The sequence below is a fragment of the Lepidochelys olivacea genome, assembly GCF_965140295.1.
Source record: "Lepidochelys olivacea isolate rLepOli2 genome assembly, chromosome: 2".
NCBI lineage: Eukaryota > Metazoa > Chordata > Testudines > Cheloniidae > Lepidochelys > Lepidochelys olivacea.
In genome coordinates, this window is record NC_140412.1 from 176,689,169 (window position 1) to 176,716,458 (window position 27,290).

General features: G+C 40.1%; 1 protein-coding gene across 1 annotated transcript in view; it reads right to left on the minus strand.

The window, feature by feature from the left end:
• Window positions 1-4,140: 4,140 nt before the first annotated feature.
• HECW1 (HECT, C2 and WW domain containing E3 ubiquitin protein ligase 1) overlaps window positions 4,141-27,290 on the minus strand; it is a 349,448-nt gene continuing 326,298 nt past the window's right edge. Inside the window, exons 27-30 of the mRNA XM_084619634.1 lie at window positions 20,815-20,961; window positions 17,555-17,669; window positions 15,830-16,028; window positions 4,141-5,971 (exon numbers count right to left, since the gene is read on the minus strand). Of these exons, the coding sequence (XP_084475760.1) occupies window positions 5,860-5,971; window positions 15,830-16,028; window positions 17,555-17,669; window positions 20,815-20,961 (573 nt within the window). The 3' untranslated portion in view covers window positions 4,141-5,859. The remainder of the gene's footprint in view (window positions 5,972-15,829; window positions 16,029-17,554; window positions 17,670-20,814; window positions 20,962-27,290) is intronic.

A 27,290-nucleotide genomic window follows, 5' to 3' on the forward strand; every position in this document is an offset into this window, starting at 1 on the left:
AATTTATACTGCTTTAGTTAAAGATTGGTGGTAAATGTAAGGCTTTGAAGACTGAAAAATGAGGAAAAGGAGCTCATCCTTCAGACTTGATCCAGCATTCCCAAAAGTAGTTTGAAGCAAAATTAAATGACATTAAAAAAAAATTAAAATAACTTATACCAGCAATTCCCAAACTATGAGCTGCAGCCCATTCTTGAAATAGACTGAATTAGTGTGCTCCAATACAGTGTACAATTTAATTTTTTTTTCATTGCCCCTGCCTCGTTTCATTAGTAGGGTCACTGGGCAGGGCATCAAACTACTCATACAAGAGCCTGGAAAAGCAGTCGTTTGTTTTCATGTAATAAAAAGATAAAAGGTCAAGGTGTAGCCACAAAGTGCTTGCTTTTCACAAAGACAGAAGAGTGATTTTTTTGTTGGCACTAAATTTTCTCACACAGCTCTAGTGTTTTGTGGCTTAAAGCTATAAAACTTGAGATAAAAATTCCTTCAGTCTAAGCCCTCCTATAAGCTGTTATCATGTGAAACCCTAAAACATCAATAATTTGCAAAAAATCACTGAAGGCTATTTGCAGTCTTGATGTGCTCTCCAAAGGCTTCTGTTGCATTTAACCGAAACGGGCTGTCACAGAATACTATGGGCCTGATTTTCATTTACATTGAAATCAGAGCAGTGTTGAGACCTTAGTGTAAAAGTATGGCAGGAGCTCCAGGGCATTCTCTGGCTAGTTGATGTCATCATTTACCACAAGCCCAGCAATTGTTAAGAGATCAACGTTTACCCACTGATCACACAGTGCTATCTAGAATACAGTAGTCGAATTTTGTCATCATATTTGTCAGCATACTTTCTAAAAAATAAAACAAACTTTTGTACTATCAGGCTAGGGCTGGCCCTAGGATGGTGCTCTTGGAGTATGGGGCCATATCTGCATACACTGAAGTGCACATGTCTAGGCAATTGAAGCTGCTATCAACCCCACAGTCATTTCTGTGCTTCCACTTTTTGGTGCTATGCATGTGGGAATCAGAGATAAGACACAAGGCCTGAAAGACTGTGCAAAGCAGACAACAGGCCAGATCCAACGCTGGTGTGTGCAACACAACTCCGCAAGTCAATGGAGCTCCACCAGGTATGAATTTACCCCATTATAGTAAAATGCATCTTGCACAAAAGAAACTATTTTTAATAAACAGTACACATGATGCCATAACAAAGTGATTTTATTGACATTCCTGTATAGTGATATGATTGAATAGAAAGCGCAGCCTGAGTATCATGTGACATTTTTCTGTCAATATAAGCAAAATCAGTCCAGTAATGAGGACTTTTACTGCCATTGACTTGTACGAAGTCTTTAACAAAACAATAATAGACATTTATTTTAGATAAATTGGAAGCTGCAGGGAATTTGGCTAATGGTACAATATTTACTATACCTAGTACCTACTATCTACAGGCATCTGTTTGTCTGCTAGAACAAAGGGACTACATGACTCACTAGGGAGAAAGTAACAATCCAATTTTTTGGACTTTGTGATAGCTGGAAAGCCTATCCCAGGTTTGTAGTATATTGCAGTCATTTTTAATAACAAACTCTGAGGTACAGCAATAATAATAATAATAAAATAAGCACCACATTTGTTGTAGAAAGGTTTGTTGGTCTGCATGTGAGTGAAAGTGTTTAATCTTCACTGGGAAGCCCTGTTTATGTTGCTCTGAAGACAGGGTGAACATTCATGATTTCAACATAAATTAATCAAAGAATTCTAAAGCCAATTTCATCCTGCTGGAACCCCATCCATATTAGCAGGATTAACACCAGGGATGAATTTAACCCTCCAGATTATATCTATGTATGTGAGTATATATACATATGAAAATAATTAAAATTTTTTTTTTTTACTCAAAGGTCTTAGCTGACTCTCCCTCCAAATTATGTCCTTTTCTCTACTCCCTACCCCACCTGGTGTGATGATTTCAATCTCCACTGTTTCCATCTGGGGCTATATCAAACATTTGTTATGATGAAATCTGAAAAAACAAAACAGTCTGGGTTTCAGGTTAGGTTGCAAATTCACAATTCGACCACACTTCATTGAATTTCATATGCACTTGAGCAAACTGGGTAACATTTATATTTTCTCATCATAACTTTACAAAACTCATGGTTTCTATGCAAAACTAAATGTAGCCTGGCCTATTTGCTTTCAGTTTTGTGGTGCCTTTGGACCCCAGAACTTAAAAGACTATCATTTACAACACTTATCTGTTTTTCTGTTCTTTCCTTCTTGCAGCCTAAAATCTGTCTATCAATACAGATATCATATTTTAGCATAATGATAGAACACAACATTTTAAGAAGGGAATTGGGGTGAAGGGAATTGAATGGGTTATGATTGTTCTGTGCATCTTTAACCTTCTTCACAGTAGTCTTCCTTGTGGAAAACCTTTTATTCCTTCCTGAGGAAGGGCTGAGAAAAAAATGGCTCTCATGAATAATCCAAATGTTTACGATAAATGTGCAGATCTGCAGAATTCTCTCTCGTTTATAGGTAAGGAGTGGAATTTGAATGGAAGAACATGGGGAAACAGTGCCTCTTGTGTATGCTTTTTTAAAAAAAGAAAGGATCAATAAATGGATAAGAGACATGGATAGGTTGTTCCTGTTGTGAGATCTTAACTACGCAAACCATCACCAGAAATGCTATCCCAGAGACGTCAATGGGTGAAAATCACTTAAGAAGGACTTTGTCAGTGGAAGAGAATTAAAAAGGTAGGATCAGATGAAGTTTCTGGAGGGGAAAAAACAGATAAAATATGGTGTTTTCTTTTCCCAGTTTCAATGTTTTGGTGACAAGTCTAGCGAAAGCATGTGTAGAAGGATTATGAGGACAGGAAGGAAAAGAGTCATTTGTTTTCCCCTACTATTATTTTTGATCCAAGAATATGCAGGGTGTTTCTATTTTGATGCCATCAGAATCATCTGAGAAACCAGTTTTTTTGAAATATTTCCATGCAGGAGTGCTTTTGCCAGAGATTTTGATGGAAAATAAGCTGGCCATGTCATATATTTTCTTTATCCAGATCGCCAAGTTGCTTGACACGGTACCTGTCACGTATGAAGATACCTACAACCTATTCTAACCCCTAGCATATGGCCCATGTCAGAACCTGATCTGAAGAAGGAATGCAGGAGCGAGTCTTTCTTGTTTCTGTCTGGGGCTAGATGCTGTCTGTGCAAATACAAATGTCTTTCATTATGCTACAAAAAATAGTTTATTTTTTTAATAAAATACAGCTTTGAAATATTTTAAAAAATTCTAACTATACAGTTATCTAAAGGCTGGAATTCCCCCCTCCTCCCCTTTTTTTATGTTAGTGAGACAGCTCTTGATGTACAGTTTTCTTTGGCCAACCTGGGACCAACCAGATGGATACTTGTCTCTGCTTATTTTCTTGTATTGTTGAAGACACCGAGCATTAAATATAATGCATGTCATTTTGTAATGATTCTATCAGGGATGAAACAGGAATCTTGCACAAAAAATTGGCCTTTGGGACCCAGCCTATGAGATGCTCCCACTGAATGGGGTCGAGATTGCTGAGCACACTGCAGCATCAGAGCCAGAGCCTTTGTGGCAATCCTGGTACCATGCAGTCTCCTATAATTCACCCTGATGTAACAGAGGCATAAAGAAGCAGGTTACATAATTTTTGCAGAGCTAACACCCATAGTATATGACATAGAAATGAGAGCTGGGACCGAGGCTGTGTTTTTACACAAGTGTACAGCACCTAGCACAATGGTGCCCTGATTCATAGTTGGGGTCCCTAGTGGCTACCGTTATACAAATAAGTAAATAAATAAATAATTTAATAAATAAATAACAATGTGTATTCTAAAATAAATACTTAAAAGAAACACATAATAAAAATACTATTAAATGGCCATCAGATATTAGTGAAGTAGAATTAATGGAGCACTTTAAAAATTCATATTCTGATTAAACCAAAACATAGTATTTCTGCTTAGAAGCATGTCTTTACCTGTCACCATTAAGACATGCAGTAACTTTAAAATCAAGAAGAAAGTCATTCAAAAATATTAGAAAACAATCATATACACATTAGCGTATTAATAGCTAAATATGTCGGTCAGTAAAAACGCATGGAAAGGCTGGGCCTGACTATGTTCTTTGAAGGGTAGGTTTATAAGAACAGAATGTGTTGGATGTTGAATGACATCTTTCTGACAGCTTTCTGAAGTATAACAACAAAATGAGCATAGTAACAGAGACACAGATGGGTGTGGTATCTGACTGCCATCTATTTCACGTGAGCTGTTGCTCGTATCAAGATAGAATTACCCTGTATATTTCACTTAGTTTTTGTAATGGGTATTCTTTGACACTATCGTGCTCACTTCACATTTTCCCAGTTAAGACAAACACTTTCAATCCACAATAAGTTTTGGAAAACAAGGGCAGCAAAGGTTAAAAGTTGGAGACAACCAGTGTTGTGGGTTTGATTGTAATAGCCTCAGCAATACCCATCAAAGACAAGAATGCTGCTGTGTGCCTTGCCTTTCCTGGCTTTGGAGCTGGAAGATGAAGCCCACAAAATTAAAGAATTTGAGGTCTCAGTTAGGCACCAGAAAAGAACTGGATCTTTAATTTGGTACCTAATGAGGCCATGCAGGTCATTGGGCTTCACTCCAAGAAGAATTGCTACAAATGTTTAAGCAAAAGAGAGATACAATCTCACTGCAGCTTCACATTTAACAGAACTTTGTCTAAACCCTTCTGTGCACAACCAATTCTGAGGTTATGGAGGTTTGCATTTGACAACAAAGGGAAAAAACAACAACCAGAAGTTAGCCCTGCCTGACAAGAAATAAATGGCTTCTGATATAAGGGACAGGATTGTCTATACTTCTCATTTGTAAGGGGGTGTTTTAAACATCAGATAACAAAGAATCAGTAAACAGAACCCAAAGATATTAACAAGAGCAGAACATTCTTCTCAGTCCCCTTTTCTTTGTCATGTACAATATTTAGGTAAGAGATCCTTCTCCTTTATGCTACGTAATGAGACATCCTTCTTGAGTGTGCACAGATTTGTGCTTCTTGCGTGGTAAACATTACAATAGAGATGCCCCTCCCAAAATGTCTGAAGTGCAAGTTCTTTCCAGTACTGGCAAGTAACCATCCATAGCAATCACTGGAATACTTTGCATTGCATTACAGGGTGTTTGTTTTTTTTAATGTCTTATCTGCATCATATGTCTGGGCCAGTTCCGGTTGATGTGAATCTTGAGTCCAGGTATAAAAATTTCAGTTTTACTCATAGGTATCTCTATGATGGACGATATGGACAGGAAAAACAAGGATGGATGAAAGAAACACTTGACCACCTCCCAGGACTGAATTCAACTGGTAAGAAGTGAGATGAACTGTGGATTTGTTTAGAAGACACAGGCATATAGAAGCTTGGAATGGTTGATGAGGTTATTTATTTTTTAATCAACGTAGGTGGAAGTAAACATTTATCAACATTTGGTCAAGTGTAACATAACCTGCATTCGTATTTTTATTATTATTAATGGAGGTATGAGGAGATATACAGAAACCTTGAGACAGCTGTTTTTCTATTGCATACAGGCTAGCAGTCCATTGGAAACTGAGGATGAAAGCATGAAGGTTAGATCTTAGAGGGAGGCAGTTCTTCATGCACAGCTTTTGTCAATCCTGATTTTTGTTTTAAAAAATAAAAACATGGAAAACCAAGATCATATGATGGTGGGGAAGGAAGGTGACATCATCAGCCAGGAAAATACCAGAAGTGCCTGAATTCCCTCACTCAAGTCCAAACGTGCTAGTTTCTTCAACAGCTGTCAACAGCTTTTCATACAGCAAGGAATAAGATGGGTAGGGTGGAAGATCCAAGCGGTTGAAACATGTGTGTGCCCTGCAAATGGAAAAATGCAGTGTTGTAAGTTTCATTTACTTTTAACAAATATATTAATGAGAAAACACTGCTTATTCTGACGAAAGTTCACTTATGTCCTCTAAATGGTTAAAAAGCTTTAAATAAATAAAGCCTAAGTGTTAAAATAAAAGCCCCTAAAATCCAAAGAGCCAGAAGATATTTTAAAAATATACATGCATCAATTTGAATATATATATATATATATATACACACACACACACACACATAGACAAACTAAGCATTAAAAGAAAGTATCTGTATGACAGGCTAGATCCTTCACTAGGCACAGAACCTGCAATAAGCTCCATGTGGGTGAATTTCCTATGCAAATGTGGGGCTCTCTGTGGAATTAAGGCCCCAGACTTCACACAGAGTAATATTAACTGGTGCCACTTTGGTTGTTTTCTGCTGTTCCAGAAATGCAAAGCAGCTATACACCTGGTTTAAGTGGCTGGTTAAGCTCTGCACTAGAGGACAGGTATAAAACAGTTGGAATGTATTGGTAAATTTGGCCCTGTGAGTAGAGTAATAAGACAGGGCTGACAACTGTAGGTTCAGAGGGAAAACCGGAAACACTACAAAACCGACTGCTTTGGGTGCCTGAAAGAGGAAGGTCTCTAGAAAGCAGAATGCTGTTTCTGTAGCTCACTTGTTATGAGGATGGGTTTTCAATATTATTATTTTTTATTGGTATTACTGTAACATCTCGGAGCTCTAGTCAGGGATGAGGACCCCATTGATTACAGTCTATATGTACCTACATGAGGAATTAATATTTAATAATGAGCTCTACAGTCTAGCACAGAAAAGTATAACAAGATCCAATGGCTGGAAGTTGAAGCTAGACAAATTCAGACTGGAAATAAGGTGTATATTTTTAAGTGACAGTAATTAACCATTGGAACAAGTTACTGATGTTGTGGTGGATTCTCTGTCACTCGCAATTTTAAAATCAAGATTGGATGTTTGTCTAAAAGATATGCTCTAGGAATCATTTTGGGGAAGTTCTGTAGTCTGTGCTGTACAGCAGGTCAGAATCTATGTATTGTATTAGGCACCGTGCAAACACAGACAAGATGTCCCTCTCACAAAGAATTTACAATCTAAGCTAGTTGATAAATTTTGAAGTTTTTCAACAAAATAGGGGACACGTTTCCCATGAAAAAATGTCCCCATTTTCCAACCAACTCTAGTTTTAAATCACGCTTGAGTCGGGAGAAAGATTTCCATTTGTATTCTGGCTTTGCTAAATCTTTTACTATTTCCTTTTCTTGTAGTAACCCTTCTGATAAAAAATCCTCAAGATTTAAAACACTTTTATGGGACTAGGAGGCCCCAAGAATGGGAGGCTAACCCTAAATTACTTACAAAAATTGTTCCAGTCAGTTCAGCATAAAAATGCTATTTGATTTTTAGTTTTGAAACACACTGACCTTTACAAATATCCCCAACAGCCTCAAAGCTTTGCTAATTAGTAATCCATCATGCTGTGCTTAATCTATCTCTGTAGGGAGTGCACATATATGTCTCTTTTCCCCCCAACGCCCTAGGCATGGTGATGGGTGTTGTTCATGTCTGGTATTTCACATCCACATCAGGCCAGATCTTCAGCTACTGTAAAATGGCAGAGCTGCAATGAAGCCAATGGAGCTATGGTGATTTGTGAGAATCTGGCTCCTGGTATTTTTAGAATCAATCACCTTGTTTTACTTCCAGCTCTCAGATCTCATCCTTTAATGCATGTTATTTACTATGAACTGAAGCAGAAGAGCCCTTCCTAAAGTAGACTCTCTCTTAACCTCTGGTGCTCATTTGTTAGGCCAACCAAAAAAAACCAGGCTGAAGGCAGATTAGTTGGCATGAGACTTGCAGAACTGAAAGGGGAGATTATCAGGCACCCACACTGAATCATTAAAAGCTATCAGGAAATTGAAACAGCCAGAGGCATAGTCTCCATTGCACTGCAGCATTTCAGTCAGGAGAGCTTTTACTAGTTTTTCTGAATAAAAGATTGTAAACTGGTTATTCTCTGAGAGAGTATGCAATAGAAGCAATTTCCTTTGGAAATGAACTGGGAACATAAAGGAGTTAGAGAAATAAATGAACCTTGAGAAAGTCATTATTATCATACATCTCACAGGTGAGTGCATCGTGTAGTGTATGCATTAGAGATGAGTAGCCTTCCACCATTATTTGTGTTCCTCAGCCATCCTCACTAAGCCCTACCAATGTGTGTTAACCCCCTTCAGGAGCTAGAAGGTGGTTGAGTTCCCTTGGTCCATTCAGTCACAGGACTCTACAGAGACTAGCAGCAGAAGTGCTGATTAGTGCTACCTGCAATGGTGTTTACTGTGATGTGGACACCTGTCCACTAGGAACTGGATTGAGATAATCAAACTCATTTCAGTCAAGCCAGTGAACAAGCTTCTGATGTTGATGACTTTCAGTCACTCTTCATCTGGGCCAGATTCAGAGCACAGACCTACTCATTTTCCTATTACCAGTTCTCTGAAAAAAAGTCCCTCAAAACTGAAGCCATTATTAACCTTTTGAGTGTCACACATAAAAAGCATTTAGGGGCAGAGAAGAATCTTCTTTGTGTTATTCCTTTACAATTTGAATGGAAGGTAAGGACCTAACATACTGTATGTCCTCAGAGCCATACAAGTGGCCCTTCATTGGACATACAAGCAAATATTGGATTATGGGTTTGTACAGGACAAAGGCTTATGTAGAGGAGGGCTGCAGGTAAACAGCAGGGTATAGCAGATTGTTACGGGGTCATATGATCGGGGAGGAACTATTGGAGGGAAAAAAGAGAAGGGAACCTCAAAATGTCTGGAGATGTTTGGACATTTATCCAAACAAAACATTTGTACCCTCTAACCCAAAAGTATCTGTCATACAAAAAGATCCCCAAACAACCAAATAAAAAAGGGAAACTAAATAACTCTCAGGCCAACCACCATGTAGGTATTATACATTGCTGAAGGACAAAATATGGGGTCAAATTCTGTTTTATTATATTAATGTAAATCTGGAGTAACTCCAGTGAAGTCTATGGAGTCAGCCTAGTTTTACACCAGTAACTAAGAACAAAATTTCTCCACGTTCCTTCTGCAGTGTTGTAAGTGGGCCAGCTGTCATTTCCTGTTCTTTGTTGCAAGGGCCAAAATCTGGGGCCAGGGTGTCAAGTGTCTGCTTATGTAATGCAGTGACAAGTTCTGATTTTTGGTTTGGGGAGGGGGATGGACAGGAGGAAGATAAGCCTTCCCTGTTCCTTCTCAGTATTGCTGAGAAGGCATTCGTTTTTGCTTCTTGCAGCTGAAAGTTGAAACCCTTTCCTTTTCCAGCTGAAACAAAAGGCACTCAACTCAGCACTTGGGTTGTTTATATTATATGCTATGTGATTCCTAAGCACATAGGTCAATTAAGAGGCAGGGACATTTTCTGTAATGTCACAGTCCCTTAACTTTGTGCCCAATCCTGTAAGGGGTTGAGCACCTCCTAAGGTATGCTGAGCAGCCTCTATGGCCACTGATGTCACTGTACTGAGAACATGGCAGGAGAGGCTCAGCATTCTGCAGTATTCGGCCCTTTGTGTGTATTGGAGAGGAAATGCTGCATGAGCAAGGGAAGAAACAATAATTACATTTTGTGAATAGGCTTTCTTCCTTCAGTTAAGCCTCTAGCAAGACCTGTTAGCCTGTTGACATTTATGAGAGCATGTTCAGCAAGTATGAGGACCCAAACTCGAAAGAGCAGAGTATTTACGCTTTTACAAAACTGACCCCTACACTTTTAGAAGAAAACATAAGATAAAGTAATCTAAATCATGACCTACTTATAATGCTCTTGTCTTGAAGGAAGAAAAGCTATCAACTGATAACTTACATTTCTTTCTTCTTTGCAGTCTATAGTTATAACTCCTAGCAGTTTGTGGGGGTCTGAATCTCTAAATCTCTCTTAGTGTCTCCATTGCTACTTCTCGCCTTTTAAATGTCCTCTCTAAAAGTTACATGTAAGCTTTTAAGCTCTTGGCATTCTTCTTCTTTTGTCACTTCCCTTAATCCTAATAATGCTGACAGTCCAAAGGCAACAAATGCACACACAACCCTCCCCTGTCAAACTTATGGCTTTAACCTGTCAGCTGTAATAAGGTTTGCTTTCTGACAGAACAGTGCCAGAGAGACAGAAATGGGCCACTTATTCCTCTCACCTTGCTTTTTTGGGGAGAGGTACTAACTCCCAGCCACAATCCTCAAATCTCTCAGATCTTCCATACCAATATTTACTTTTGTTCCTCTTTGTTTGTGAAGGGAAACACTCAATGGTTCCTCTTGGGAATTTTTTGCTTAAGAATTTTTTGCTTATGGGCTCTAAGGTTATATTTCTGTTGTCTTCAACAAAAACGGTTTATGCTTCCTTTACAGGAGGACCAGTTTTCCAAGGGTCACATATCTGAACCAGTTTGTGCCTCAGATATTTGTCTGTCCTAGTAACATTTTATTGTCAGCATGAAATCTTGCCAAACACATAGATAATGAGAATATAAAGAATAACAATATAGGAACTATACTTTGAATAGGAGAATTATATTATATCCCATAATCATCTCCCTTAGACTGAACTGTAATAGGGCAATTAGGAGAGAGGAAGGGACTCAAGAAGGAAAGAGAGGGGAGGAGGATGAGGAGAAGGACCCAGGATTAAAAAAATAACAAAACAAGCAAAACTAACATACACACCACTAGGAAAGGGGGAAATGATGTGTTTATAGCCTGTTTGTACATCCAGTACCTTAATTGTTATATGGCAGTTTTGGATATTATGATGATAGGTACCTAATAAATATCTTAGGACCTAGAGAGATCATTTATGTAAGATCAAATATTTACTGATAATCTGCATATGCTAACTGCAGACAATATGCTGGTACAGTACTTATAAATTACTTTGTAGAACTAAAATCACTTTCAAGGGAAAGTGAGCTAATTCTCTATATTAATTGAGAAAGTAAAGGCTTGATCTTCTCAGGTACAAATTATTTGCAATTCTTATTGAAATCGCTGGGCCAAATCCTTATTTGGTTTTTACTTAGGCAGAATTCTCCTTCAAGCCAATGAGTGTTTTGCCTGACTGTGAAGGAGAAACAGAGTAAGGATTTCAGGATGTGTCCCAATGGGAGGTATAGGTGTTCAGATTTCTCAGGATCAAGCTCTTAGCAGAGGGCATTGTCTTCTCAGGCAGCTGTAGCAGAAAGTTTTTCCCTCTCTTTTCACATACGTTTCAGGTGAAGTTGTTTCCTTAGTTTTAGATACAGCTACATGGCTTAATATAAGAAGGTTTTTTTGGTATTCATTAAAGTATGGTGGGGAATTAAGGTCAAGATCTTGGGAGACTGAGGGAGTTGGCTGAGAGCCAAAAATCTGCATGACACAAGATAAGAGCTCCCCTGCTTCAACAAGGCTATAGATGGGAAGAAGTTTTCTCAGATCTTCATCCAGCTATAAACCTAAACAGTAGAACAATCTTTCCCCCATGGGAAACTTAATAAAAACCAAGCACTGGGAGTCAATGTATAATTGCTGCATTTCAAAGGGAAGTCTTCCATACTAAACAGGGAGAGTAAACCTGGGGCCTGAAGAACAGAAATCAGCATACATAACATTAAGTGCCTGGACTCTGTTACCTAGTTTGTGGTATCTCATTTGATTCGCTGCAGCAGTGTGGAGGAAAAACAAACCATAGTTTTACATTGACAGAGTCCTGTAGGAGTTAGACACACTCTGGTTGGATACTGCTGCAGAGTCACGTTCTTGTGGTCTGGGAGTAGAGCAATATCTCTGATCTGTTTTCTGCTTTGGCTGCCTTTATTCTAATGGGTATACATGATACATAAATGTAGACTAGAATAAAATAACCCATGTCTCATTTCCCATGCATAATGGAAATAATCCACTTCTTGGGTCTGATATTCCTTATACCAGTGTTTCACACCGGTGTTACTCTACTGACTTCAGTGGATTTATTCCTGATTCACACCAGCATAAGTGAAGTTAGAATAAAGCCCCTGGAGTCAAAATCTTCCAAACCACTCCAAAGTCATGACTCCTGTTGATATGCCTACACTTGGAGCTGGAGGTCTAATTTCCAGCTTGAGAATACATATCCATGCTAGCTCTAATTGAGTACCACACTAAAAATAGAAGTGTACCCATGACTGAGGGGCTAGGCACCCTGAATACAATCCTGTCCAGGATGTTAGGCTGTGTCTACATTTAAACTGCTAGAGTGGCACAGCTGCAATGCTGCAGCTTCGCCGCTGTAGCACATCCGTGCAAGTAATCATGACAGCAACAGGAGGGGTTTTCCCATCACTGTCGTTAATCCACCTCTCCAGCAGGCAGTAACTAGATCAATGGAGGAATTCTTCTGTCAGCCTACACTGGGGGTCAGGTCTGAACACCTATGTCTCCTGGGAGAGAGGGGGGATTTTTCACATCCCTGGGAGAAATATGTCAGTTTTCAGGATAGACCAGCCTTTGTTAAGTACTTGGGTGGATGGCTCCTCCTGCTGCTGTGGTTACACTGCTATTTCCAGAAAGCCCTACCATAATTGCTATGTATTAATAGTAGTACTATTACAAGTATCATTTCATCTCAGAAATTCACACCATGTGTCTTTGCTGGTAGGGCTGCATGTTGTGGCAAGTGCTCGGCATTACTACATCTGTGTTCACTGGTAAACAAAACAGGAGCAATTGCACACTGCGTCACTAACGTATAAGGACAATGTGTATGGGAGAGTCACACATCTAAAACAGCTATCAGGAGAAGGAAGAAGAGACCAAAGAGGGAGCCCTGGGTTCTTACAAAATATTTAAAACTTTTCTTGATACTTTGTAAAACACCTGGAAATGTTTAGACCAGACCTTGCCATAAAACCCAGCAACCCCACATTCATCTCTGTGCCAGGCTCCGCTGAAGAAGCCAATTGCTTGGAGGTTTATGCAACCTTTTGCAGATTTCTATGGCATAAGAAACAGTCATAATTTTTGGTGGACTGGGGCCTAAGAATCTTGTAGCGTTCATGAAAAAACTCAAGCTGAAAGCTGGATCCTAAATCTGTATTTGAACACCTAACTGACCTAATCTGATTACTTCTAGGGCACATGGAAAAGGTCATCTATTTTCTCCATACATTAGAAAATGCGGGAGGGTAATAAGTGCAAATGTAGAGGTGGGGAATTGTTTGAGGGGGAGGAGGATTTGTAGTGAGTTACCTTAAATTGGTACACTTAGTGTGCATTTTAAAGTTATGCCTGAGTGCCTAGAGGATATGGTTAGATGCCCTTTAAGCCTCTAAATAAATCCATAATTAGGCATCTAAATAAAAAGTTCAAGTAAATGTGGATTTAGGAGCTTAATTTTCAGTGTCAAGGTTTTGGCATTTTGGCCCTGGTGTTTTATATATTTCTGGCTGCTATATGCACTCAAGAGCACTCTACAATTATTAAATAATAAAGATGGTAATTCATGGTAAACAACCTGGATTTTTCCCCCATCAGAAATGGTTGCTTCATTTTTCTGGATTGCAGAGCTCAGAAAGTTCTAGAGGGTTCTGCAGCTCTGACCTGGAGAGAAGGCTTCTTTGGGGGAGAGTGAGACTTTGAGTAATCAGTGGACAAACTTAAGGCAGTTAGCTTGAATATCTTGAGGCTAACTGACTCTAGGTCATAAGCAATGCCTAGGTTAACATAGAAAGTTAAGCAGAGCAGAAAATGGCAAATTACCTTATTAGCCCTTGACAGGTCAGCCTGGTGTTTCTCATACACACTACAAAACCCACTCATCTTCACATTGAGAAGTCTAATGTAGATGGATTTATACGGAAATGCTGCACAACCTGGAACTTGTACTTTTTGTGATTCTTCATGTCCATAGTCAGGACTGTCCATAACCACCTCTATAGCCCATCTATAGAGATGGTTCTGGATCTCTCAAAGACTTTGGAAAACACATGGGACTTGCAGAATGCCAGGAAAGTTGTTAGACTTGTTCTCTGTCAAACCAAGTAAGAAGAATGTGATAGAGTCAAAGGATTCTCCTTGAAAATGCCTGGTCAACAGCATCCTCCCAGGCCTGTCTACCCTGTGGATTTGCCCTGATTCCAGCCATCCCTGTCCACCCATCAGAACAGCTGTACTGGAGCAAACCCCTAATGCAGATATGTTAATTTCAGTTAGCAACAGTGCAGCTTACCGCTGCTTGACATGGGGTTTGCACAAAACAGCTTACACGGTTGCCTGATCACTGGTGGATGAAATGAGGGCTAATTCACAGTGCAGATAAAACTAGGGCTAATTCCCCCAGTTTCCTGAAAGGACTGTATGCTGGAGCACCTCAGCTGTTTTTAACTGGAGGTGGTCTCTAATGTACACAGGTCACAAGCCATTGAGGGCTTTATAGGGCAAGAACAACACGTTGAATATCCTCCTGGAAATGAACTGGAAGCCAGTGTAGATCTTGAAGCACAGGTGAGAGGTCTTCCCTGAATGAGGACTGTTAAGCATATAGGGGACTTCCTTAGCTGAAATCTCTTAATGGTGTTAAAATGTAGCCTATATAGAGTGCATTGCAGTAGTACAATCTCAAGGAGACAAAAGCATGGCTAGACATAGTGACATCCACATTCAAGAAAAGAAGTCACAACCTAGATGGAAGACAGTGTGGTCTAGTTGACAGAACACTGACTAGGACTCAGAAGATCCAGGATCTATTCCTAGCTCTGCTATTGGTCTGTTGGGCAAGCCATATCACCTCTCTGTGCCTCAGTCTCCCCATCTGTAAAATGGGGATAATGACATTGACCTCCTTTGTGAAGTATTTTGAGATCTACTGATGAAAAGTGCTATATAAGAGCTAGGTATTATTGTTATTATTATGGTTGGACACAAATGGATGCAAATATTCTTGGCCACTGGTGTAGCTGTGGAATCCAACAAGATGCCCAGGCAGTGAATCTATGTCATAAACACCAGGCACTTTCCCTAAACCAAGACAATTGCCTCTGCCTTTCTCCCAAAATCTTCCTACAGCCTACATGCGTTATTCCAGTCTTGTCTGGGTGAGCCTCAGCAAGTTCTCGAGTAAGCTTCAATCTGTTAGAAACTGGGTAAATCATTCAGCTGCACCTACTGAGCTGATTAAAATGGATATATAAAGCTTGGTGGTACCATCACACTGACTACAGCCCATGTCCTCACTAAGCTTCCTAATGGTCCCATACACATTAGTATTCAGGTTTAGTGTGCAGGTGCTGGGTGGTTGGTGGCCCCTGATATGCAGGAGCTCAGACTAGATGATCTGGTGGTCCCTTATGCCCTATGAGTCTATGACACGCTGAATAGTGGGGTGACCAAATAGAACAAATGAGATACAATACAGGTGTTCAGATTTGAATCCCTATGAGACTTGGGCTAGGAAACGGGTATATGGCTGAGTCAGAGACACGATTTGAAATCTCACGAGCTCTGAAATCTCACAAAAAGATTTGGTTTGGATCTGAGGAATTAGCATCCTGACCATTCCTTACTATTTAAAGGAGTCCAAATGTGAAGGTCTGGTTTGACCCATTTCTAAAGATAAAGGATACCAAAAGAAACCACCATTCACTGAGTGCAATTGTAAGTTCAGTGGCTGTGTCGTGATGAAGTGAGATTTGTCCTTTGCTGCTCTTGTATTCACTGTCATTAATTGGCAGACACACTGAATAGAAGTGTTGTGCTCATCTTCTCCACAGCATTTAAGATTTTATTCATAATACAGACATACCTCGGAAGGGATGTTATTTTCCCCCATTTCTCTATACAGAAGCGCCGCAGACCATTGCTCCCTCGAAGGGCTGCAAACCCCTCATATGGCACACTAGATGTTCCAGTGACAAACTGCAGGAACCGTAGCCTCTGTTCATTGTTAAATCTCTCCACTGCTGCCCAGAACCACCGTATTACAATATGCCCATCATGGTAACCTGACAGAGAGAGATTAGAAACATACAAGTTAAGTGGGAACTGGATCTGATGATGTACCATTTCAATACATTTCCACAAAAAGAAATGTGAGCTGATAGCTTTTCTTGCTACAAAACCTCAGCCAAAGGACTGATCTAATGATGGATGAACTATGTCTTAGCCCTCTTGTCTTCTCACCTCTGGATAACTTAATATAGCTAACTCATTTGAAACTTACAAAATTCCATGTACAGCAAAACTCACATTTATAACTCACGTATACAGGCCTTTCCCAAAACATTTTGGCAAATACTATGGTTATCCATGTTAAAAATAAATGACTAAAGTTGATATTCTATATGGCTCCTGACAGCTTGATGGAAAGGCTACATTTCTGATTCCCAAATACAACCAAGGCTGTAGAGCTGGATAAATTGTTACATCTAGAGCAGATAACATTCAATAGTTTTTCTTTAAAACAATGTAATAAGAGGAGTAAAGAAATTAAATCAATGGTCCAGACAGTGAAGCTAGCATAGGAAGGTGCTGGCCTAGCTCCCTGCATCCTAGGTATGAATCACTTTAAGGGGCCATACCCTCTTCGTGGCCAATACCAGTCCCTTTTGGGGTTGTACTGGCCTCCAACATCTGGAGGGGAATGGCTACTGCAAGCCCTTCCCTGGCAGACTTTCCACCACAGGAGCTCTGGGCTTGAGATTATGCTAGTGAAAGCCAGAATGATCCCACGCTCAATCTAGCTCAATAACTATATTTAAATAACCACCTGAGATAACACTTTATGCAGAAGAGTTAAACATGAAAACCATTATAGGGATCCTCTTTATGGCTAGTAGCTCAGTGCTTAAGCAACAAATAGATAAGAATAGTTGGTGGTCAGCCAGCAGCCAAAATTTGGGTATTGTGTTTATGGGGGAGGACAGGTCAACTCCACTGAGTTTTCTTTTGTGTTGCAGAGCCAAGGGACCTGGGGGGACAACCCATTTGCCCATTACTCAACACTACCTGCACACACTATGTGCTTTGTTCAAAACAAAATAAGTCCAACTAGTCAGGGCAGGGGGTTTAGTGCTGATGCTGAATGAAGAAGAGAAACACTTTGACTTGGGGGCTTTAAGATAGTGCTGCATTTTGTTAGAGTGTAACTGGGAGCACAATTTGGCTCTATTAAAGTTAATGGGAATTTTGCCATTGTCTCAATACGGCCAGGATTTTACTCATATTCTTCAATATAAATAAAGTATAGGCTAAATTCTTCAGTCTCTACTCAGTCAAAACTCTCATTAAGTCAAGGGAATTTTGTCTGAGTAAGATCTGAGTTGAAACTGCAAGACCTGTTCTAGTATTAACATGTCTATTGGCCAAATCATGAGGTCCTTATTTAGTTTTCACTGTGTCCTTCCTGAGAGAAACTGTCTGAATTCAATGGGAGTTTCCCTTAGAAAAAATAGAGCAAACACTGAGTATGCATCTCAGGATGTGGCCTGATAATAATTAAGGTCCTACTAAGTATGAGTAGATAGTTTACCTCCACGATATTCTGTGTTGTTACGCCAGTCATTGAGGTCTATTTCTGCAGTGCCTGCAATCACCAGCTCTAGCTCTCTGGCATCAAAAATGGAGACGAGCCTGGAGTCTACAACCTGAAACACAAACCATTCTTGAGCCCACTCTGGACTGGAAGTACAGCAGATGCATTATCTTAGAAAAACACAGTCACGGCTCCAATGATTAGCTGCCTACTGTGACTGTGTCAACAGTCAGATTCCAATCACCTGCTGATAAATCAGTTGCTCTTCTTTTGTGAGTTTGCTGAGAATTTTAATTGAAAACGATGCTGACCTATGAGGAGATTTGATCAGAATGGAACAGCAGAAGGAAAAATGAATAGTTTGTGCAGAGGACTTCTTCCTACCGCATCTCTTCTGAAAAGTGATATTAATGGTCAACTGCGTAACAGATTTGCAAAAGGTAGGGTATATTTTTCTATATAACTTTTAGTCTGTGTCAGAATATGGTTACAAGATAGCAGCCTTTGTACTTCATGCATGATTAAACTGAGAAAAAAGAAAAGGAGTACTGTGGCACCTTAGAGACTAACAAATTTATTAGAGCATAAGCTTTCGTGAGCTACAGCTCACTTCATGGCTTATGCTCTAATAAATTTGTTAGTCTCTAAGGTGCCACAAGTACTCCTTTTCTTTTTACGGACAAAGACTAACACGGCTGCTACTCTGAAAAATGTGATTAAACTGAGGTTTATCTTCTTCATGGTATTAAAAAAAACGCTTCAAAACTGTACAGTACTCAGATGAAGATGGAATAAAGAAACAAATATACAGCTTTTCAGTCTTTGTCAGTTCTTGTGGCGGTTGAGCAGTTTCATGAATTCTGCCACAGTGCAACTCTGGGAGCCAGATCCTCAGCTAACGTAAACTGACATAGCTCCAATGACTTCAATGGAGCAACGCCCATTAACACAACCTTGAGATCCAGCATTTTATATATTAGGGCTAGCCACAGTTTATAGTATAGAATGCTAGATGTCAAACCGTACTGTGATGAGTTCCTTAAGGATACAGTATGTCTCACTATCACTGGAAAGTTCTCCTCAATCATGTGCTCGTTCTGCACTTCCTCACACTCCAACCCCCAACAGAAGAAGAAAAATTGGAACCCATACTTCACTACAGTATTTTATACAGCATCTTTCAAAAAGCCTTTATTGCTTAGAACAGTCACTAGTGGCTAGGGGGTCAGATTTTCAAAGGTACTTAGGTGTCTAATGATGCAGATACATGCCTATGGGCATTTTCAAATGTGCTTGGGTAGCCTAGGAACCTAACTGCCACTGGAAAATGGAACAAACTGAAAAACTGAAATAACCACAGAAGAAAAATCATTTTACAATTCTGTATACTGAGCCTGATTCTCCTCTTGTCTGCACTAGTTTTACTTCAATAAATTTGGATTTACACCAGGGTAAGTGAGAGAAGAATCAGGTTCACTATGCTTTATAGACTGAAATTTTTTCATAGTTACCAAAGCCAATACTAACAGTTAATATTGTTGTAGCTCATTAGCTAACAAACTCAGCCTCTGGCCAGGACAGCATACGACATACACAAGGAAAATGAAATGTGGTTTGACAGGACACATCCTATCCAAACATGCCAGAAATTCTTATTCTATTTGAATGAAAGGAGACTTCTATGGGGTTGTCATAAATATAAAGGGAAGGGTAACCACCTTTCTGTATACAGTGCTATAAAATCCCTCCTGGCCAGCGGCAAAATCCTTTCACCTGTAAAGGGTTAAGAAGCTAAGGTAACCTCGCTGGCACTTGACCCAAAATGATCAATGAGGGGACAAGATACTTTCAAATCTGGGCCGGGAGGGGAAGGCTTTTGTCTTTCTGTCTGGGTGATACCTTTGCCGGGAACAGATCAAGGATGCAAGCTCTCCAACTCCTGTAGAGTTAGTAAGTAATCTAGCTAGAAAATGCATTAGGTTTTCTTTGTTTTTTTGGCTTGTAAATTCGGTATGCTGGAGGAAATGTGTATTTCTGTTTTTGTGTCTTTTTGTACCTTAAGGTTTTGCCTAGAGGGATTCTCTATGTTTTGAATCTGACTGCCTGTAAGATTATCTTCCATTCTGATCTTACAGAGTTGTTCTCTTATCTTTTTTTTGTTCTTCTAATAAAGTTCTGATTTTTTAAAGAATCTGATTGGGTTTTTTGGGTCTTAAAAATCCAAGGGATTTGCACTCATTTTGTTTATTCTCAAGCCTCCTCAGAAAAGGGGGTGTAAGGGCTTGGGGGGAATATTTTGGGGAAATAGGAACTCCAAGTGGTCTTTTTCCCTGGTTCTTTGTTAAAGCACTTGGTGGTGGCAGCGTTTTACCTAATCCAATGGCAAAGACTTTGTGCCTTGGGGAAGTTTTAATCAAAGCTGGTAGAAATAAGCTTAGTGAGGGCTTTCATGCAGGTTCCCACATCTGTACCCTAGAGTTCAGAGTGGGGAAGGAACCTTGAGGGGGTACAGCTACCTAGGATAATGTCTTAGCAATTTATTTTATTTCCTTGATTGTGATCTTCCAGTTCTCTGTGCCTCTGATTGGCAGGCACGAGTGGTAGGAAAGGCAAGACTCTGGGAACTGACTATATTCTGTAGTCTGAGCAGATAGAAGATTTGATCCTGAAAGTCCTTGTATGGTACACAGCAGGGTGCATAAGGTTGGCAAGTAGAAGCCTCATGTGGGTGCAAATAAGATCAAGGCATGGTCGTCTGCACTGACAGTAATAAGCCTACCCTGAGCTCCCCCTCCCTTACTTGCAAGTGTGCATGGTGAAAAAGTGGCAGTATGTACAATTGTCTGAGGACACAAAAGCCTAAGTGCTGTCCTCATCTTACCAGTGTGGTGCTTAGCTATGTGCAATGTTCTCTGCTTTACTTTTACTATGAGATCGGAATATTGTTGTGACTGGATAGCAATAATCTCATTAGTGCAGGTCAGGTTTACCTGTGCTGCTTCTTCCATTCATCACTTTTTATTGTGCAGGATCAAGTTCACATTCAGTTACCTTCTCCCTTAATCATTAACATTAAACACACAATCTCCTGATGCTACTACCCATGCCTGCTAAGGTTTTGAGAATTCCATTCATTTCTAAACTTATCTTCCTAACCACACCACAGTGCACTGATGTGGTATTGTCAGTAGGCTGCCCTTGTGCTTGTCACATTCAGATCATGAGTGGTAGATGGCGTGAGCAACTTTGTTACTTACTTCATAGAAGCCACGGACTAGAGCCTCTGTTTGCTGAACCACTCCTCGTTCTACACGCCACTTTACCATTCTCTCAATGTACTCCTTTTTGTTCTTTTCTGTCACCTGAGTATTTGAACCCCCAGATTTCAGCTCTCTTTCTGTCACCTAAGAAACAGAAATACATATTGGGGTAGCAATGCAGAGATCACCATGTATTTCAAGATTCAAGGCAGGCTTTGCAAAACGGTGCAGTGCAAGCAAAATTTCTGCATTCCTATCAATACGTCGCATCTTTACAGCTCACCCTATGTTGGTGTCTCTCCCATTCCCATCAGAAAAATTAAAGTAATTAGCAGGGGAAAAAACATATTCCAAATGGCATATCCGGATAATGATTCAGATTCTTTGATTCACTGACATCACACTTCGTGAAGTGGGACACATCAAGGTGCCATGATTTTCTCTGCTCAGCCCCTCTTTCCAGCACAGGCTACAGCAGCCTTGAGAATGCTTCAGCTTCTTGTGCCAGCTTGCAGTGTTCCCCCAGAAACCAATGACCAACTGATCATAGCCAAAACATAGCTCACTTTCACCACACTTGTTCATCCTGCCTGTCTCACCAAGAGCTGCAGGGAGGGTGACTTAGGAGCCAGCGGTGCCAGCTCTGGGCCTGCTGCAAACTTCCTAACCAGTGCAAAGGGAACAGGCCAGGACACAGCATCTGCCCCAGTGTCAGGGAAGTCAGCTTGTCTCACACAAGAAATGCAATTAGCTGGTTAACTGTTGGTTCAGAAACTTACCTGTTTCAGTTCAAAAGTTTTACTCTCACGTGACATGCTCCCTTAAGCAACAATTGTTACTGTGAGTAAAGCTACGTGGAAGTGTATAACAATGGGTATAGAATTTCATAGCATCTTAAGGGTTAATTTTAGTTGGTTTGATTGCTGAGGTTTGAGACAGACAAGAAGTGTTTAGAAGGAATCAGCCTTAGGAACCTATGCAGTTGAGCATATGATCTTTGGCAGATGTGGCAAAAAATTATCTACTTTGTAATTAAACTAATTTCAAATTCAGTCCAATACATTAAAAACATTAAGAACAATTAAGGGTTTATTTGCATGAACATTTAATTTGTGGCAAACTGGGGGGTGAGTCTACCCTGTCGTAGCCTGCTGCAGACAAACTGTCCGTGTGGACCCTGCTGCTGCGCATTAACACTTCATTAATGCACTCTGATCTCGTCCCATTCAGGCATGGGGCAATTCTCCAAAAAGGGACATATTTCTGGAGTTTAATGTACCCAACCTACACTCCCCCCACATCACATATCCTTTCAAAGCTTATTTTATGTTCATCTAGATGAAGTATGATAAGCAGCTGCCAAGTGGTGCCATACGGCTGTAGGTGAGGTGAAACAATGGTACCCAAAATGAGAAAGTGTCATTTTTTGCACAATGACAGGTTTCAGAGTAGCAGCTGTATTAGTCTGTATTCGCAAAAGAAAAGGAGGACTTGTGGCACCTTAGAGACTAACATATGTATTTGAGCATAAGCTTTTGTGAGCTACAGCTCACCTCATCGGATGCATGCAGTGGAAAATACAGTGGGGAGATTTATATACATAGAGAACATGAAACAATGGGTATTACCATACACACTGTAACAAGAGTGATCACTTAAGGTGAACTATTACCAGCAGGAGAGCGGGGGGAGGGGAGAGGAGGGAAAACCTTTTGTAGTGATAATCAAGGTGAGCCATTTCCAGCAGTTGACAAGAACGTCTGAGGAACAGTGGGGGGTGGGGTGGGAGGAAATAGTTTTACTTTGTGTAAGAGTTCTTACAACTACAATACCCACCTGCTGAAGTGAAGAAACAGATTGACAGAGCCAGAAGAGTACCCAGAAGTCACCTACTACAGGACAGGCCCAACAAAGAAAATAACAGAACGCCACTAGCCATCACCTTCAGCCCCCAACTAAAACCTCTCCAAGACATCATCAAGGATCTACAACCTATCCTGAAGGACGACCCATCACTCTCACAGATCTTGGGAGACAGGCCAGTCCTTGCTTACAGACAGCCCCCTAACCTGAAGCAAATACTCACCAGCAACCACACACCACACAACAGAACCACTAACCCAGGAACCTATCCTTGCAACAAAGCCCGTTGCCAACTGTGTCCACATATCTATTCAGGGCACACCATCATAGGGCCTAATCACATCAGCCACACTATCAGAGGCTTGTTCACCTGCGCATCTACCAATGTGATATATGCCATCATGTGCCAGCAATGCCCCTCTGCCATGTACATTGGTCAAACTGGACAGTCTCTACATAAAAGAATAAATGGACACACATCAGACGTCAAGAATTATAACATTCAAAAACCAGTTGGAGAACACTTCAATCTCTTTGGTCACTCGATTACAGACCTAAAAGTTGCAATTCTTCAACAAAAAAACTTCACAAACAGACTCCAACGAGAGACTGCTGAATTGGAATTAGTTTACAAACTGGATACAATTAAATTAGGCTTGAATAGAGACTGGGAGTGGATGGGTCATTACACAAAGTAAAACTATTCCGCCCCTTCTCCCCCCCGTTCCTCATTCGTTCTTGTCAACTGCTGGAAATGGCTCACCTTGATTATCACTACAAAAGGTTTTCCCCCCCCCACCCTCCTGCTGGTAATAGCTCACCTTAAGTGATCGCTCTCGTTACAGTGTGTATGGTAACACCCATTGTTTCATGTTCTCTGTGTATATAAATCTCCCCACTGTATTTTCCACTGAATGCATCCGATGAAGTCAGCTGTAGCTCACGAAAGCTTATGCTCAAATACATTTGTTAGTCTCTAAGGTACCACAAGTCCTCCTTTTCTTTTTTGCACAGTTCCAGAAACACTGCAACATGACTACACCTACAGTTTTTACTGCTTAAGTTAATTTCAACACCTTAATGTGGTGTTTATTGGTCAAACACCAATGTGTGTCCAAATGATAATGTATTAAAAGGTTTGTATTGATTTTGCATGGGCAAGTATTTTTTTTAACAGAAATGATGAAGTGGTTTAGCATGTGGCAACAATGTCAAATATCAACGTATTGCAATATACTAACATGAAATGTTTTCACATCGCATATTCTTCATTGTCAAAGTATGTCACAAGTGATTATAATAGTTTTCTATATTTTCAAATGAAATTTGCTGACCAGATGAGTCTCATATTGAAGTAGCAGTAGATTGCGTGCCCAGGGTTTGTACGGCGAGTGGGTAGATATAAATATATGTGAATTCCTAATGTAATGCTTCTCCATTTGTACATACAATATAGTACATTCAATGTAGTCTGCATATATAGGCAATTAATTTGTAATTGCCTATGTATTCAGTACTAGTCTTTCAAATATTCTAGAAATTAACTTTTTAATTCAGTGACACTCTGTGTTAGTGTTAGAGATGACAATACACAGCTTCTTACTGGGCTTCAATCAAAGTGCTCTAAAATGGTAATTTTGAAACTAACATATAGATCTAATTTATATCTAATTTAACATAAGTCTGTATACAATGTACAAAATGAAAAATGGTGATAGTGGTGGTGGTAATGCTAAAAATATAATAATTTTACCACTACAGAGAAATTACAGTATCTGAAGACATTGAGGACACAAGCCCCTTAAAGCTTACATCAAAGAGAAAAATACTCTTCACAAACTTGGAAAAATGTGTTATTTGTCAAGAAAATCGAAAGAATGCAAAACTGTCAAAGCAACCAGTGCTGGACAGAATTCTGTGATGCTGGCAGCAGAAGTCAGGAGAGATGAATTGTATTGGTGGCTACTGGATGAGTTTTCTAGTTTAGATGATGTGCCACCAATACTCTGTCACAGGGGTTGCTTTCAGAAATACACAAGCAAGTTGAATGTTGCACATGTCAGAGTTTTACTGAACCTAGGGAAGAAAACAGATTCTGAATCTGATCAGAGACCATCATGTTCATCTGCTTCTAAAGCCACCAGAGCAAGCATGTCCTCCAGCAATCGGGCCTGTTGCACTGTTTGCTTGAGAAAACCACCCAAGAAAGACAAGAAAACTTAATAAAATAGGAACATTTGAGAGCAACCCATCTACGGGAGGTCGCACTTCAAAGACAAGATGATGACATGTTGCACTGAATATCTGTAGAAGACTTGATTGCTTTTGTCACTCAACATGACTTCTTCCTCTGAGTAAAAAGAATCTTAAAGCAAAACCATCTAGTTTCACTGCAACAATACAGTCACATTATGACATTGCACTTTATCAGCTAGTAGAAGAGATAGACAATGCTCTTATGTACAAGAAGGCTTTTCTGTCCAAGCTGCTACAAAGATATAAAGCCCTATGTCCCTCAGATGTAGAAACTGAAAGCTATTCTAGCAGCAAATTATAGGCAAGATTAGAAAAACACTATGGTTCTGCAATTTCATTCTATGAACAGCATGGGAAAGGCATATCTACCATTAACCATGCAGCACAATAACATTAGCTGATGATATCCAAGCTGCTAGTCATCTGAAGCAGGAACTTAACTCATCCAAATGTTTTGTGGATGTTCTTCTGGCAAATGAGCCTGATGAATAGCTTGCAAATGAACAAGTGATTTTGTATAATGCCGCTTCAATCCTTCGGTCTGAAATAACCAAAATGAAAGCGTCAGAGTGTTATCCAAAGTCAGGTGTTTGTAGTTTACAGAGGGCAGCTACTTTTGTGCCCCAGTTGGTGCAGGAGTTTGTCCTTTGGTTGGTAGATAAAGAGGCATAAAATTCAGCCAGTGGTGTCGACCTTCAGAAGACATTCAAAGAAGCTGTCTCTCAGTTGCAGAGTGCATAGTATTTAAGTGTTCCAAAATGATCACACCACTGCACACAGGTCTTGTGGCATGGCTTAACCCATGAGTTTGGGTCTCACAATTGAATTGACGTACTGTACCTCCATGGATTCTGCAGTTATGATGAGCTGAGGCAGTTCATCGCTAGTGTTACAAAAACTGAAGTAGAAAGACTCCAGAGGGGTATGTTAGTTTCAAATGGAGATACACCACTTCATGCTGGTAGAAATCTCATCCATGAAGGAGACAGTAATACAGACACCAGCATTGAGAGCACTGATGGAAAGATACCTTGTTTTCAATGGCTAGAGTGGTATTTGAAGAACAGTTTGCAGATAGTTCAGCATCACAAGAAATATCACTGACCCATGAGAAAGAAGAGTCACTTACACTACCCAGGCAATCAGACACTCGTATGCAATGTGCAGTATCTGAAAAACCTAGAACACATCCAGGACTGTCTCACGATAAAAAAACACTTAGAAAAAAAAACTCTTGTCACCTATAAATGAACAATGTCTGAGATCTCTCCTGGACTCTCTTAAGACTACTACTTCATAATGTCCTACCAATACCAAATTGCATCGTTATTGTTCACTCTCATGTGATTCCATTTTGGTCTGGTTTCAAGCACAAGCTTGCAACAAAGAAAGAGCACAGCAATTGCATATGTACCTATTGTGGATGAAGAATAAATGGAGAGATCTGTGACAGGTCCACTTGATTCTGATGGAACACATAGCTTCTTCAGCCTAGTCAAGATCTCTGTCATCAAAACATTTGCAGGCATAGCCAAGAAGACCAAATTTAAGTTTGACAATGGAGGGACAATCACAGCAGCTATCAATCCAGGAATTGTTTTCCGCAGAGTCCTGCCCTTAGCAAGATGAAGAGATGATGTTTCAGTGGCAACTGTTCTTTGGCACTGAAGAGGACCTGAGCCTGTGTTCTTCTTTCATGCTGATGGAACAATGAGAACAACAGACAAAGCTGAATTAAGGCATCAGCTGGAAGCTCAAGCTGAAAGAATCCATGAGCTAAGAGAATGGAACTATGTCTACACAGCAAAGAAAAACCCATGGCTGGCTCATCCACACATCCTAGAGTCTGGGCTCCAGTCCAAGCCTGAAGTCTACACAGCAATGAAACAGCCCCACAGCCTGAGACCTGTGAGCTGAGTTGGTTGACCAGCAGTGGGTTTTTCTTTGCTGTGTAGACATATGCAAAGAAACCACTGTGTACATCAAAGATGCCAAGGCTGTGATACAAATGATGGCTGGAGACAAATTCCACATATTCAGTGTATTGGCTGCTGAGTACGTGAGGAAGGTCCTAACAGGATTTGTCAAAGCTAATTCTGTAATCAAAGTCTTTGACATATGACAACTCCTTGAAAACTGCAGAAAGACAGCACTGGACAGGGTCTAAGGCTGGATACAAAAAATATCAGGTGATTGGTGGACACCCTTTGCCTCCATGAAAAAAGTTTCTAAATGTGGCATCCAACAAGCAGTCACTTGTAAAATTCCTCTGTGAATATATTGTTCAAAATGCACCTTCTTGTTGGAGGCTTTTACAATGGGGAAGTAGCAAAGTCCATCACCAGTGGGGTGTT